General features: G+C 40.2%; 1 protein-coding gene across 1 annotated transcript in view; it reads right to left on the reverse strand.

The window, feature by feature from the left end:
* Positions 1-16,425, reverse strand: part of LOC115599048 (putative uncharacterized protein ENSP00000383407) — a 39,916-nt gene extending 23,491 nt beyond the window's left edge. Inside the window, exons 1-2 of the mRNA XM_030458881.1 lie at positions 16,359-16,425; positions 3,338-3,475 (exon numbers count right to left, since the gene is read on the reverse strand). Of these exons, the coding sequence (XP_030314741.1) occupies positions 3,338-3,475; positions 16,359-16,382 (162 nt within the window). The 5' untranslated portion in view covers positions 16,383-16,425. The remainder of the gene's footprint in view (positions 1-3,337; positions 3,476-16,358) is intronic.
* Between the last annotated feature and the right edge of the window lie 604 nt (positions 16,426-17,029).

Consider the following 17,029-nt stretch of genomic DNA (forward strand, 5'->3'; position numbering starts at 1 on the left):
CCTGGAACCAAGTGACAGAATTAAAAATGGGAGAGAAGTACAAATGGGCTCAGTTAATAAGCTTAACGGCTTCATCCAAGGTGTAGGTCTAATAACTCACATGCTAGAAATAGCAGATAAGATTACATATAGTCCTTTGGCCTTAGTGACATTTTTCCATAGGTCTGACATGTCATCACTAATCCTCTTTTCCATTTCTAGAGAGTATTTTATAAATAATCGTGTTGATTCTACAGCCAGCAGAGTGACACAGCAGCCAGCTGTTATTTTTAGTTAAGTGCTGAGCTGAATATTCTCTTGAAACAGAACAAAATTAAACCCACAGCCAGTCTTAGGAAGCTTCTTGCTAATATCTAGTGAGCCAACAGTTTGCTTACCCATTTGGCATTGCTTTTATTGATGATGAAATTTAAATTCAGTGATGAATGAATGTTCCATCACTTAAACATCCCCTTAAGGAAAACAGAAATGTATGATAAGAGTCAGCAGACACCAAATTGCTGGATTCCATTATTCACTGCTGTGTATGTATATCTTCATGGACTATGCAGTGCCATCCCACAAAACCAGCACTGAGAAATGTGAAAAATGTTTTGCTACAATTTGTACAGATTAACACAAAAGATTTTCTAGTCCTACGCTAGTAGCAAACCTGCCTCTCTAGGCTGGGTAAATGAAAATAAAGTTCTGTATTGGATAGGCTGATTACATTTTTTTTAGCCAGAAAATTATGAAGCCTAACTCCAGAATAATATAACGCTGAAGTAATGCTGCCAAATCAAAAAACAGAACAAAACAAGAAAAAAGCAAGGAACAAAAATCCTGACATAAACAATCATGCAGTCTTACTGCTTGGAAACGACAGCAGAGCACAGTGCTATGGATATGCATTTACCAGACCTTGACAAAAACATTATAATTTCTAGTAGTTTATTAGGACATCATATGCCACATTCTGGGTACAAACCAAAAAAAAAAAAAAAATCTGCTTTTAGTTTTCATTTTACATTGTCTAAATATTGTTCCTAGCTGATGAACCTTTACTGAACGAGAAAATATTGGTTAAGTATTCATGAACTACTAAGTTGGTTTGTAGTTACGATGATGACGGGAGAAAACGTCAGGGGCTTAACTTTATTGTCCAGCTTTGTTACTAGAATGTCATATTTCATTAAGATTGTGTAACACAGCACTAGTTAAATAGCTAGGGCTTCACACAACCAAAATACTTTGGGCATGCTAGGGTCAAGTTACAGCCATATTTCACAGCCATGACTAAACACACTTAGTGCGAATAGTGAAGAGGTGGCTCACTCTTATAGTAACAAGGTCACAACAAGGTCTCCAGCAGTGTATCTCCAGCAGGTTCACTGATGATACAAAACTGGGAGGGGTGGTTGACACTTCAGAGGGCTGTGCCACCATCCAGTGTGTGACCTGGACAGGCTGGAGAGCTGGGTAGAACCTAATGAGCAAGTGTAGGGTCCTGCACTTGGGGATGAAGAACCCCAAGCACCAATATAGGTTAGGGATGGACGTGCTGGAAAGCAGTGCTGAGGAGAAGGATCTCGGAGTCCTAACGGATAGTAAATTATCCATGAGCCAGAAGTGTGACCTTATTGACAAGAAGGCCAATGGAATCCTGGTTTGCAAAAGAACAATAAAATCCTAAAGAGTGTGGCCCGTAGATTGAGGAAGGTCATTCTCCTCCTCTATTCTGTCCTGGTGAGGCCACAGCTAGAATATTGCATCCAGTTCTTGGCTCTGCAGATCAAGAGAGACAGGGGACTAGGAGAGTCCAGCAGAGGGCAGCAAAGATGATTGGGGGATTGGAGCATCCCTCTTGTGAGGAAAGGCGGAGAGAGCTGGGACTTGGTAGCCTGGAGAAGGGAAGGCTGAGGGGAGACCTTTTCAATGTCTGCAAATATCTAAAGGGTGGGTGCAAAGAATAGGGAGCCAGACTCTTCTCAGTAGTTCCCAGAGACAGAACGAGGGGCAACGGGCACAAGCTGGAACATGGGAAGATCCATTTAAACATAAGAAAAAACTTCTTTACTATGAGGATGACAAGGCACAGGAACAGGTTGACCATGGAGGTTGTGGAATTCCCTGCTCTGGAAACATTCAAAACCTTCCTGGATGCAGCCCTGTGCAATGTGCTCTAGGTGATCCTGCTTTAGTGGGAGAGTTGGACTACATGATATCTACAGGTTCCTTCCAATTCTGACAATAGATTTACAGTCTGCTTTCATAATGGGGAGAACCCTGTCAGACAGGAGAGCATCTCCAGTCTCCTGCAGGAATGTTATGATGTAGGCACATCTCAGAGCCCAGACTGATCAGTGTGTGGTGATGTTCTGAGGAGTCACCTCAAGAACTCTGTACTGCTACACTTTTAAAACCAGGACCATTATATAGAGCACCAAGGTGATTATCTACAGGAGACAGACATGCACAGAGTGATATTGTTGCAGAAGCAGGATTTAAGAAGAAAAAAGTTCATTCCATTCCTGTCAGAATTCAACAAGTGCATAACACAATTCCTCTTACTCTATCAGCTCTAGCACTCTTTCCAAGTAAGTCTTGTATGCAAACACACTTTGTGATATTGCAACTACATATGCCCAGCAATCTCATAGGCAAATGGTATCTAATTCAGCCTGGCACAATTTCTGCAGGGAGGACAGCCTCTCTTTGAATAATGAACATCCTGTTTTCTGTTTACTCCTTCACCAGTCTCCATCATATGTTGCCATAGATACAGTAATTAAAAATGAAGGAGCACTGTAAATCAGAGAACAACGATACTAATAATAAAGGATTAAGTAGGTTAACATTATTTAGGAGGATAAAAACACAGAAGACAACCTCCTCCACACGTCTGCCTAATGAGATCTTGTAAAATGCAAAGTTTGTTCTAGAGACCATCAGTTACAAAGTTCATACAACTCACCCTTTAGAAATACTTTTTTTGTTGTTGTTAATAAAACAGTCAATCAAAACCCCAAAAATAAATGCTTAAGACAAAGTCTGCTAGTATCTGGACCCAGTATTTTCATTTTCTATTTCTTGCAAAGGGAAATTCTTTTCACACAGTGAAGCTGCACTAATCTCACTTTGTTGCTATCTGTATAGGAACTCCTGACCTGTTTTTGAGTGTGCTTCTTAAGACTGGATGGAAATCAGGTCATTGGCTACAGAGATGAGATTTGAACAGTGGCTCTAAAGAGACTAAATAGTTTCAACAGTTAAGTCAGATGAACACACTTGTGCCTGCATACAGAGTAATATTTTTTCGCAAAATATGTTGCATACTTTGTAACCAAATTTTACTTACCAAAGACACAGACCTATCAGGTGGTCCACAGTTTACATGCATGCTCAGTGGAGTGTTAGCCCGGCTTTCAATAGCTGCTGTATCCTGGGATTCTTGATGCTCTGGGACAGGCTCATACAAGCTGTCCATTGAGCCCTCCTAAAAGACATTTAAGCAGATTTTCAGAGAGGAACACTTGTAAGCACATTTTAAAAATAGTAATTATAAAATCCAAGCAGTTTCTGTGATTTAAAAAACAGAGAGTAAATTTCCTCCCCTTTGTCTGAAATCTTTAATTTACTTCTTTCTCTAAAAAATCATATATAAATGGATTATAGTAAGTGGCTAAATGCTGGAGTTCACAGCATCATGGCTTAGATTCCACAGATTGCCAGGGGTAAAGATGAGGGTACAGCAAAAATGAATAATATTGCCCAGAAGGTGTAAAGTCAGGTGTATATTTATACACAGAAGGAAAGTCCATGTAAAAACTATGAACATTTTAAACCATTAAAATTTCTAATTAAATTATTTATATTTTTTTTATTTAGTACTTCTTTATGGGAAAGAAGTTAATCTGATGCAGAAATGTAACCCCATTCCTTATAAATAAATAGAAGGATTGTTGCCAGCCCCCAGAATTTGAGAGGCATGATTTAGGCCCAAAAAATAATGAGAATGAATAGAATTAAAAATAAATTCTATTTGCTGTTGAAGTTTAGAGTTCTATATTATAATGCACATGGAAAGGTTCTTTTCTTCCAGACACTAGGAATATAGATATTTTAATGGAAACTAAGATTTTCACATTTATCCTACAAATCTGAGAGCCAGGATTATATATACACACCACCATTCCATAATTCAAGAGTCACATGAAAGCAGATGGCAAAACTAAAGATACTCTCACTAATGAACCTAGATTTTAGATGCTGCCACTTTGATCTTCACTGAATATATTCCCAGTGAATTTTGATTACTGATTTTAACTGCATTAATTAAGGAATAAACCAAATTTATAGTGGTATGACTTACAGCAGAGCAACACTATTGAAATTAACAGGATATATGATAATGTAAAAGCAGTTGTTTCTGTAGTAGAGAAGATAAACACAGATGTACATTTGAAGTTATGTTGTTAACATGTAAAACTTTATGGCCAATATTATTGACTGGTACAACAGTTGTTCAAAGAAATGATTAAATTTTGCAGCCACAGTGTTTATCTATGAATCTTCATTTGTTTCAGTCTAGTAGAGGTTTGATAAGCCATAATAAATATTGAGGGAGAAATATTACAAGCTGAACCTGTTGAAAATACTCAGTTTATCTGCTGGAGTTTATTCTAGGGACTGATGAGTTAATGTGTCCTGGGAAAGTGATGAATGGCTTATGAAACACACGACACACGCCTTGTGCTCCTAACAGACTGGGCTTTGACAGCAACTGTGTTTACTCTTAAGAACAGGACTTTTTCTTACTGTAACTGCACTGATGATTCAGCCTCCTGACCTGGAGCTGTGGACTAAACACTTCTAGACAGAATTAATGGGTTTAAAACCTTCTTACATACTTTTAGGATTCTACAATGTAACACTATACTTCTCCCTACAAAAGGTAATAATAAGGACCCCCTGAGAAATAGTCTCAGGAGCAAGGGAGCAGAACAGAGCTGGAAGATCTTTAGGACACTTTCCATAGAATGCAAGAGCTCTTGATCCTCTAGCATGAGAAGTTAAGCAAGGAAGGGAAGAGACCATCATGAAAGAGCTGAGACCTGCTGGCCAAAATAAAAGTCCAGAAGAAGCTGCACAGGCAGTTCAAGCAGTGACAGCTATCTTGGGAAGAGTATAGGGGGACAGGCTCAGTTGGGAGCCTGTTACAGGAAGCTTGCTCATAGGGAGGCTGCTCAGTTGTGTGGGATGAGGTCAGGAAGGTCAAGGAGTGGCTGGATCTGAACTTGGCAAGGGATACAGGGAATAACAAGAAGGGCTTCTACAGGTTTGTCAGTCAGAAAAGGAAGCATGTGCATCCACGCTCTGACAAGCAATGATGGCAAACTGGTACCAACAGAAAAAGAGAAGGCTGAGGTTCTCAATAGATGTTTTGCCTTGGTCTCCACTGGTGACATTCTACCTCACCTCCCAAATTAGTGAACCACAAAACAGGGATGAGGGGGTCAAAGTGCCTCCATCTGTAAGTGAAGATAAGGTTTGTGACCACCTAAGGAATCTGTCTATGTGCAGGTGTGTGGGATCTGATGATTCCCCCAGAGTCCTGAGGGAATTGGCTGATGCAGTTGCCAACCAACTCTCCATGATATCTGAAAAGCCATGGTAGTCAGGTGAAGGCCCTGGTGACTGGAAGAAGGGAAGCATTACACCCATTTTTTAAAAGTGTAAAAAGGAGGACACAGGAAACTACTGACCTCTAAGCCTCAGCTCTATGCCTGGGAAGATCATGGAACAGTTCCTCTCAGAAGCTCTGATAAAACACATGGAAGACAGGGAAGTGATTCAAGACTTTACTAAGGCTTTACTAAGGGCAAGTCCTGCCTGACCAACCTAGTGACTTTCTACAGTGGAGCCAATACATACAGATGTCATCTATCTGGACTTCTACAAGGCCTTTGACACAGTCACAGCATCCTTCCCTGTAAGTCAGAGAGATGCAGATTTGATGGGTGGACTCTTTGGTGGATAAGGAATTGGCTGGATGGTTGCATCCAGAGGGCAGCTGTCAATGGCTTGTAATCCAGATGGAGAAGAGTGAAAAATGGTGTCCCTCAGGGGTCTGTACTGGGACTGATGGTGCTTGATATCTTCATCAATGACATAGACGATGGGATGGAGTGCATGTTTGTTGATGACGTTAAGATGACTGTTGTGGTCAACATACCAGAGGGATGGAATGTTAATCAGACGAACCTGGTTAAGCTGGACAAGTGGGCCCATGTGAACTTCATGAGGTTCAACAAAGTCAGGTGCAAGGTTCTGCACCTGGGTAAAGACAATCATTGTTATCAATACAGACTGGAGGATGATGTGACAAACAGAAGCCCTATGGAAAGGAACTTGAGGGTACTGATGGATGAAAAGATGGACATGAGCCAACAAAGTGCACTTGCAGCCTAGAGGGCAATCACATCCTGGGCTGCATCAAAATAAGAGTGGCCAGTAGATCAAGAGAGGTGATTCTTCTCCTCCACTTTGCTCTTGAGACCCCAGGTAAGTATAGTGTGAACTTCTGGAGCCCCCAACATACCAAGGAAATGGAGCTGTTGGAGTGAGTCCAGAGGAGGAACACAAAAATGATCAGAGGGCTTTAGCACCTTGCCTATGAAGACAGGGTGAGAAGGCTGGGATTGCTCAGCCTGGAGACAAGACTCTAGGAAGACCTTATAGTGACCTTGCAGTACCTGAAGGGGTCTGTAGAAAAGCTGGAGATGGACTCTTTACAAGGCCATGTAGTGATAGGACAAGGGCAATGGTTTTAAACTAGAGCAGAGTAATATTAGATATTAGGAAGGAGTTCTTCACTATGAGAGGGGTGAGGCACTGTAACAGGATTCCCAGAGAAGTGGTGGACGCCGCATACCCTGGAGGTCAGGCTTGACAGGGCTCTGAGCAACCTCATCTAGTTAAAGATGTCCCTGTACACTGCAGGGATGGGTGGACCAGACGACTTTTAAAGGTCCCTTCCAACCCAATGCATTCTATGATACTGTAAGACAGGACTTCAGTGAAGAGAGTATTTAATTAAGAAGTGGAAGCATAAAAGAGTGTGAAAGAGCCTTGGAAAGAGAAAATGTGAGGCTATAAGAGGGGAGCAAATGAGAATGAGCGCTCAGGGAAGGGAAAGAAGGAGAGTGTGAGCAAGAGCTCAAACAAGAAGAGAAAGCTCATGTGAGAAAAAATAAGTGCAAGGGTGTGAGAAAGGGCAGATTAGAATGAAAAAGCAAATATATGGAACATCAGAAAGTACATGTGAAAGAGTGAGGGCTTGAGGAGTAGATAGTATATGAAAAATAATGGGGATCAAAGAAAGGGGATGAACACAAGCAGTGGAGCATATAAGAAAGCACAATGCACACAAGAGAGAACATAAAAAAATGAGTGCACGAGGAAGAACAAGCACTCAGAAGAGAGAGCAGGTGAAGAAGATAGAGATAAGATTAAAGGAAGAGAGAATGCATGAGAACAAGTTGGAGAAACAGTGAGAGATAGAGTGAGAATGACTGGGCAAGAAAGTGCATGTGAAAGAGCACATGAGAGAGAGATACTAGATGAGAAAGAGAAAGCTTGCCTGAGCAAAAGTGAGTATAAGGGCACAGGAAATAGTGTGAGCGCATGAGGAAGCACATAAGTATGTGTGAGATGGAGAGTAAGTGCATGAGAAATATCAAGTGCATGTGAGGAAGTTCCAGGGAATGAGAAGGTGTGAGGGCATGAGAAAGAGGGAGGACCCGTAAAAAAGGGAGGGGACTGAAGAAAGGGAATGCACAGGAAGAGTGTGAGCATGGGCAAGAAAGTGATTGAGAGAAAAAGCATGAGAAAGAGTGACCATGTGTGCAGAGGAGTGTGTGAGAAAGACCACATAAGAAAGAGGGAAATAGTGCATAAGAAAGAGAATGTGTGGAAAGGTGAGAGAAAGAGATGGCACAAGGAAGAAAGTGAGTATGACGATGCAGGAAAGAGTGAGTGCGCTATTGGAGGAAAGGCCACAAGGTCACATGAAAGAGTTCAAGGTTGTCAGAAAGTAAGTGAAGGTGCAACAAATCAACCAGGAATGAGAAAGACAGCAAGAGCAGAAGAAAAGGAGTGGGCGCGAGGAAGAGCAAGTGTGCAAGAAAAAGTGAGAATGCATGAGGAGAGTGTAAGCCTAGCAGAAAGAGAAGGTGATAGAGAGAGAGAGAGTGAGAGAGAAGGAGAAAAAAAGAGTAAAACCTTACTAAAGCAATAGTGAGAGAGGAAAAAGGAAGGTGAGATTGAAAGACAGAAGCTAAAAGAGTGCTAAGAGTGCTAAAAAATTAGGGGATATAAAGAGTACATGAGAAAGATGAAGTGAGAATGCCCACATGAGAAATGCCCAGTGAGTGTGAGGGCATGGGAAGACACAGGCACGAGAAAGGAAGGCACAGGAGTGAGATAAAGTGCATAAATGTGTGAGAACATGGTTGCACAGGAAACAGCAAGCATGTGTGTGGAAGAATGAGGGTGTGAGAAAGAGGAAGGGCATGAAAGAAGCAAGGCCAAAAGATGGGAAACACTGCAGAAAGGGAATGTAAAAAGGGAGAAGGGGGTGGGGACAGAGAGATGGAGTGAGAAAGCAAGCATGAGGGTGTGAAAAGGATCAAGCACAGTGTTGTGAGAAGGGAGGTGAGGGCACAAGAAAGTGAGAGTGTAAGAAAAAATCGAGGGCATAGGAAAGTATGCCTGCATGCAAGAGAGAGTGAGCATGCAAGAAAGAAAGCATATGAGAGAAAAAATGAGAAAGTAAATGAAAGTGGAAGAGAGGGAAAGCACCTGAGAGAGAATGCTCACAGAAAAAAATTTCTCATGTGAGAAAGAGTAAGCATGAGGGAACAGGAAAGGAGTAAAGAAAGGGCAGGGTTGAGGGCAATAAAATGTTAGTGCACATGAAAGCAAGTACACAGGGAAGAGCAAGAGTGCAAGAAAGGCAAGAGTGGGAGAAAGGAGTTCAGAAAGGAAGCATGCAAAAAAAGTACAGGCATGCCTGAGCAAGGGTGCAAGAAAGTGTGAGGTTACAAGAAAGGGATCAATGTGTTAGAAAGGAAGCACTGATATAAGAAAGGACGTGATGGCTTGAGAAAAGGCTCAGAAATAACAGAGTGTAGGAAAGAGTGCACATGAGAGAAAAATGCAGGAAACAGAGTGGAAGAGCAAGAGAAGGAGGAGAAGAGTGAGGGAGAGGGCAAAAAGTGAATAGATTAGCAGGAGGAGTGGCTGAGGGAACTAGGGTTTTTTAGTCTGGACAAAAGGATTCTATTATTGTATGATTGTAGGAAATAGTGCAGAGTGGAGAGAAAGGCATTTAGAGCATGAGAACATTAACATACAAGAAAAAGCAAGCATGCACAAGAGTGCATCTAACAGAGGGAGGAGAGAGAGAAGACAGTTGGAGAGAGAAAAAAGAAACAGAAAAAGAGAGAAACAAATAGACTGAGCATGAAAAGTGTGGACATGAGAAAGAGAGGCAAGGAGGCATATCTGAGAAAATGGAAGTGCAGAAAAAAGAGTGAGCACATCAGAAAGCAAGAGCATAAGAAAGTGAGAACACTTGAGAAATGGAGTGCACAAGAAGCATGAGTATATAAAAGAAAGGGAGCACAGGAGAAAATAAGTGAGAGTAGGACCAAGCAAGAAAGGAAAGGAGGGAGTGAGTAAGAAACAGAGAGAGTGAGAGAACATGTGAGAGATGTGAAAGAGAGGCATGGTGCAAGAAATACTGTGTGTCTGAGAAAGCAAGCATGAGGTTGTGAGAAAGACTGAATGTGAGGTTGCAAGAAAGGATGTAAAGTAGTTAGGGTGTGAGGTTGTGAAAAAGGACATGAGGTTGCAAGAGAAACGATAGTGTTGTGAGAAACCTCATGGGATCCAAGAAAGGGCATGAAGATTTAAGTAAAGGAGTGGGCAGAAGAAGATGTGCATGAGAGAGGGAGAAAGGGGGAGTGAGAGGGAAAGAGAGAGATGAAAAACGGGAAACCAAGCCCTCAGGAGAGGAGAGAGAGCATGTGAATAAAGAAAGTGTGCTGGAAGGAGGCTGCATGAGAGAGGTGTCACGAGAAATTTTATGCAAGGGCATGAGAAAGCATGAGATTAAGCTCACAAGAAAGTGATGAGGGTTGCAAGAAATGGGGTGAAGGCATGAGAAAGTACAATAGGAGTAGAACAAGGATGTAAAGAGGGAGTGGATATGAGAAAGAGCAGCTGAGAAAGAGCAAGCATGGGAGAGTGATTGCATGTGAGAGCAGAAGAAAAAGAAAAAGCTAGATAGAGAAAGGAGCAAGGGGTAGGGGAGAGGGAGGTTTTGAGAAAGGAAGTGATCAACAAGGGGAGAGAGAGATATAGTGTGTGAGGTAAAGATAGAGTTTTCGCTAAAGATGTGGGAGGGCACAAGAAAAAGCTTGTGCAAGAATCCAAGCATGGGTATGTGAGAATGAGCACAGGGTCACAAGAAAGGCACGAAGTCATGATGGTGACAAGGGCATGAGACATGGAAAAGGTGCACCAGCATGTGAAAAAGGAGTGAGCATGTGCATGAGAGAAAGGACAATGGAAAGGGGTGGGAGGGCATAGGAGAAGGAAGGAAAAGGAGAGGGGGAAGGGGAAAAGAAAGAAAAGGAGAAAGGGAAAGAGAGCATGTGAATAAGAGTGTGCAAGAAAGAAAAGCATGGCAGGAAAAAAAAAAAAAACAAAACATGTGCTATTAAGTGAGGATGTGATGAAGAGTGAGAAATAAGCCACAAGAAAGAGTGCAAACCAACAAGAAAGAGTGTGAGAAAATGCCTAGATTCATGAGAAGGGTGCAAGGGGTGTGAGAAGGAGAGTGCGATCATGAGAAGGAGTGGAAATTAGAAAGATTGTAAGCATGAGCAAGAAAAAGAAGGCATAGGAGAAAGTAAAAATTTGTGTGAGAGACAATAAGAATGAGATAGAAGGCAAGAAAGAATGAGTGGGCATGAAAGGGAGAGAGTGATAAAGCATGTGAGAAAGAGCAACTATGAAGGTGTGAGAAACATTGGGCAGGAGAAAGGGTCTGTGTGCACAGACATGAGCATATGTGAGAGGAACTGTGTGCAACAAAACAAGAAAGCTGAAGCATAAAGAAAGGCAGTGTGTGAGAAAAGGAGAGAAAAAAAGACTGATGGAAAAAGAGTGCAAGAGAAAGGGAGACACTGAAAAAGATTGTGAGACACATCATGCAAAAAGTGTGAGAGAAAGAGCTCCAACAAAAAGACAGCATGAGAATGAGAGAGCTTGAGCAATACAAAGAGTGAGCACAAGGGCACAGAACAGGGTGAAGCAGACACAAGAAAGTGAGCACACAAGGGACAGAAAGGGGGTGTGAGACAGGACAATCAAGTAAGTGAGTGCATGAAAGGAAGGACAACAAAGTGAGGAAGAAGACTCAACAATGAGAAAATGCTCCTTCAGTTTACAGAACGTTTCTTTGGTGATTATTTTTATACTTTTGAGGAGTGTATTTGCCTTGCAGAAGGGAAATATTGAAAAAAATAACTTTCTTGTAGGGCAATCAAAAGTATTTAACTGAAAATGGAGATTTTATTGCTTCTTTTGTTTAATTGTTTGGTCTACTTTTTATACCAAAATCACAATGTCATCAAAATGTTCCATTGCACACATCAACACTTTCAGTAGTCCTGAGCACACTAAACATAACAAAGCAACAGGAGAGATACCAGAAGAAAGCATTAACTTAATTCTGGAGCATTTAGTATATTTCTTTTCTCCTGTATAGAGCGAGAAAGCCTCTTGAAGTCTTGGCATAAGGAATTTTATGGGAGAAAAGATTCTAGTGCAGATTTAGAAGAAAAAAAATTGTTTGTAGCTCTTCTTATGATATTACCATGGCATGCAGAGACTAGATTGATCATAAGGTGGAGAGAGGTACATTAGTAATGCAGTAAGGTCATTCTCCAGGTCAGTGTTTAAATGTGAACTCCTGTGTTTGGTGGATGATAGCAATCCAGCTAAAATGGAAAAGGAGTATATGAAGATGATTACATGGGAGGCATTACATATCTCAACCACTCAGACCTCTTCTACTCATACCTCACACTACATTTTAGAGGGCCATCTTTTCACATCCAGGTAATCCTTTGTTAAAACATGTATTTTTAAGACAAATCAATTTCTAAGTAATCACATCCCAACAGCCACAGGAGCATTACCATCCTTGTATTTACTCTATGGAGGCTCCATTTAGTTAGCAATTTATCTACTACACCTCTTTTGTTAACACTTATTTTCTCTGCATCTTGCATCATAGAAACATTACATTTTAGAGCCCAGGGCTGTTTGAGTTTATAACATTAGTGTAATATATTTTACATTGTGCTAGAAATACATCTTTAAACCAGCTATCAAAATAAAGTATCTAACTAGTTCAGTGCTACTGAAAGTCACTAAGACAGTTAGATTTTCGCTCACTACTTTATGTTTTACTATCAAAAGAGATTTTTAGCAATATATGATGTGAAAGAGGTGATATACAGATACAAGGGCCTTATTTGCCTTGAAGTCTAAGATCAGTGCTCAACTTGAACAACTGTTTTGAGCAACTCTGTGATTATCTTTTCTCTACTGCCCACCCTTCTTACACAGGTTTCTTACATATGAGATGTTGGCACCTCTTAAGTATCTGAAATTCTTACCTTTCTTCTGTTACTAATGCCACTGTTCACTACCAAAGAAGATAGGATCTAGTCTTTAAGTACTGCCTTGTGTTAGGAAGGTTTTCATGACCCTCATGTGCTTCTTATGGAAGCTTTACTGAAATCCAATTTTTCTTTGTAAAGAAACATATCTGGCTGTATCTCTCTGAGTAAAGGAAATGATGGACAAGAATGAAACAGGTTACTGTAACACTATCATCTGCGTGGGAATTCCTTGTCAGAACAGTCCCTGGCCCACTCTTGTCTTATTTCAACAGACATCCAAGAGACTCCTTGGCACAGTTGCTAAAACACCATCAGCACTACACTTGACAGGCAAACTGCAGTCAGCTGCCTTGCTTTGGAGAATTTGCCAGAAGAGACACAGGTGCCTGTGTGCTGAGGAGGCTCAATGCCCGGACATGTTCCTGGTTGCCTGGACACTTTATTAATTGGAGCTTCTGTAAAGAAATCTCTGACAAGACTGTTATTTGGCTAAGTATACAACCATTGGTCAAAGATGGCCCCATCTAAGTAGAAATTTCTGCTGCTCCCAGAAGTAAATGTTATCAATCCAGTAAAAATATAGCGTCAGAAAAGGACAAGATTAAGGACAAGATTAAATGGTAGTGCTCCAGGTAAATTCGTGCTAACTATCAGGTGTATACTTTATGTATTGGAGAGATGATTCAAGAAAAAAATACAAGAAAAAATTCTACCCTAACTGCAGGACTTGGTGATTCGGTAATATCTTTTATTTCTCAGATTTCTAGCATGGTCTCATTTCTTTCAGGTGAGGTATTAAAATAGATAGCTTAGCAACATAACTTATTACAATTCCTACAGAAGTGGTTCTTGATTTGGACACTTCATTGTATACTGTCCATAATACAAATAGTATTGTTCTAATTTACTTGTCTGAGATGCTAAGCACCCTAATATGGAAAAGACACAGCAAATTCAGGGTCTAATGTTGACCTTTTAACATGATATGCCTACAAAAGAAGGGACGCTAAAGCTTCTTGATCATTTTGTAAATGGAAAAGGGACACAATTTTTTGAAGGCAAATCTGATTTGTCTACATATCCCTTGAGACCAAGGCAATGAGTTTGATGCAATATTAATCTCAGTTGAGAAACCAAATAATTCTGAACTCAGACACAAAGTACTGCTGGGGAAACACCTCATGCTGGAGATCAAAGGGCTCCCATGAGGCAATAGGTTGGAATAATTTCTGCCTACCTCCCTGGGAATGACAGGGTCCAGTTCAAAACCCTTAAAACCATCTTATGACTCTTGAGAATCTTCAGCCTCCACATCACCATCTGATAGACTTGCTCATAACACTATGTCTTTTCTGGTAAGAATATGTCTCAGTTTTACAGACAGGTATGAAAGCAAATCCACAGAGAGCCAAATCTCACAGCATAAATTGATGTTGCTTTAACTACTGTAGCAATTACACTACTTTGGATCAGTCAGAAGTCTGGTTCTTCTCTGTTCCCAAGCAGAATATCCCTGTCATTTCCTCAGGCTGTGTCTTACTACAACCACTATAGTGTACAAAGTGGAAAACTATTTTCTGAGCTATAAAACTATGTATTTTAAAATATATATGAATATGTACTCACACATGTACACACAAGAACACACTTGTTGCAGTCTGTAGTTTTTTCAGTCTTTGTGAGAAAAATACTGCCAAAAGAATACTATTTTTTTGAACATTCTTTCCGTTGTCTGCTGATAGTCTAAACCTCTCTTCCATGGTTTCATGTTTACCAGTGACTCCAGATATTTCCTTTGAGTAAAGCAGCAGTGGTTTCTACTCATCAGTGGCTATTTCCATCTACTTAGCAACTGGTTACTCTAGTGTCTTCCAAAGATGTCTTCAAAGACTAATTATTTTGCTGCTGTGCATTATTTCTAACTCACTTCTCCTGAAGAGAACAATACCCTCATATTGATATTTCAACCGCTTTGTTGCCAGCCTTTTTACAGTCACAGCCTGACAGAGTAACAGTGGCTATTGTACACACTTGGATAACCAGTTCATTTCCAAGCTAGACATTCTGATTACAGAAAGAAACTGCATTGTATTGCATGCGTAGAGGACTGCAAAGGGATCTAGGTTTCATGAAATACATTATTGGCCTATGAATTATCTCCAGATCTTGAAAATTTGTGATATGTTTTGCCAAGGTGCTCAAAAGATTAACACAGCAGACAGAATGGCTCACATGGAAAGCCTGTAAAGAAAGGAGGTTATCTTCTTAGCAGCAATCTTTAAACAGAACTAATTATTTCATTACAGAAACTATCATGGCACTAGCTTTCACTTGCCTGAACCTTCCATTATTGCTGCAGTCATTAGATCTGTCTCTGAAACTCCAGCTGCCTCACACCCTGTTTAATAGAGAAGATGCAACTTGACCCACTCTCACCCACTCATTCTACTCTGCATTTTTCCCTAAATATTGATTTATCAGCTGATACATTGCTCAACACCTTTTTAAAAAGTGAACTAAATAGGATGCAAGAAGCTTCCCCAGTGGAAGAGCAAAACGTTGATAAAACAATTCTGTCCAAAATAACTGCAGAAATGAATATTTTCAAGCTGTTATAGAGTGCACCATGAAACCACTGTTGACTTTGAACAAACACACAGGTATCCACATTAAACTATGATCAAAAGTGTAATTGAATTCCTATGGTGTTATTTTTTATGAATGACTCTTGTTACACAATCCTAAAATACCACTGCATTTTATTCTAAGTATCCTAAAACAGCTTTTAAGCTTTATGATCTGGAGAACACCAGTATTCTGCACAGGGGGGAAAAATACTCTAAACATCTGGACAGAAGATGAAAAACAGGCAAACAGATCTACTGTGCTGTGTAAATACAGCAAATATACTCATCTAATTACTACTACAAATACTGAGCATTGCTTTTGACAGATGGTTAATCTTTAAAAACAGAAAAAGTTTCTGTGGATTACCTATCCTGATCTACCTGTTCATTCTGTTTTCTCGGGGCAAGGAAAGAGAGGGAAAAGAAAAAAGGGAAAGTGAAAATTTTAAAAAAAGAATAAGGTTTTAAACAACCTCCTCTGTCTGCGAGTAAATATTGCCATATGACTAGATTACCCCTGATAACTATGTATTCATGCTTGGCTAATTGAAAACGAATGCTTGAAAAGTTCTAGTAGTTCTCCCAAGCTTCTTAAGAAGCAAAACAGGTACTATGAACCCGAGAAGAAAAGTCTAGCTTAAAGCAAATTATAGTGTAGATATATTCAGTAATTTCAACATACATGTGAGACATTTTACTATGTTGAGGTCAAATGCCTCATGTTTAAATCTGCATGTTTTTCGCAGATAGTACACGGTACATTAATTATCTCCTTTTTTGCTTAACCTCAGTTTTACGGAACCATAATTTGCTATGTGTAATTTCTCATACATAAATAATTTTGTCTTTGCTATAGAGACTCACTGTTGTTACACAACCCTCGCACAGTTTGTGGCACAACACCTAGATATTTTTCCATTCAAACACACCCACCAGTTCAGTTTGGCAACTCAGCAACCCGCTAAACAAAAACATGTGTGTGTACACTTACCAGAGAAAAACAGAAAAGATTCATGGTGGGCTTGAGATCCACTCCAGCTTCCAAAAAATTCAGCTCCACAAACTCCTGCCACACAATGCGGCTCGTCCTTGCTCTCCCAGCTGTTTGTACATTTCACCCTGGAGATTACTGCAAGATAAAATCCCTGCAATAATCCACTGGACTCAGAGCCCATTATCAAATGAGACAGGCTTCCTCAGGCCAGTACAAACTGTTTTCTGAATTAAAGAACAGAATGTTTACCAACAAACAAAAGAATGCTCTGATTGATTGTGGTGGACTCAGGAAGAGCTCTCTTGCAGGCTTTTCTTTCTATTTAGTTTATCATCTAATAGAAAGAAAACTCCTTCTCCCTAAGACTACTGGAGCATACAATTAACTCCAAGGCAAATCTCCGCTTGCTCAGATTATCAAAAGACACACAGATTTTCTTGGAAAACACTGATTTTCTGCACAGATGAATTAATTTACAAATTTCAGTCATTATTGTTTACTACAATTGGAATGGAAGCTTGGAAAAGAAACCTGTGTGCCACTATCAAATTATTTAAAATAAATAAATAAATAAATAAATATCTTCACATTCTGGGCCTGTACACTAAAGAATAATTACCAAAGCAGTGTCTGATATGTTGACTACTCTATGATGCAGCTTAGAAGTA

The sequence above is a fragment of the Calypte anna genome, chromosome 1, assembly GCF_003957555.1.
Source record: "Calypte anna isolate BGI_N300 chromosome 1, bCalAnn1_v1.p, whole genome shotgun sequence".
NCBI lineage: Eukaryota > Metazoa > Chordata > Aves > Apodiformes > Trochilidae > Calypte > Calypte anna.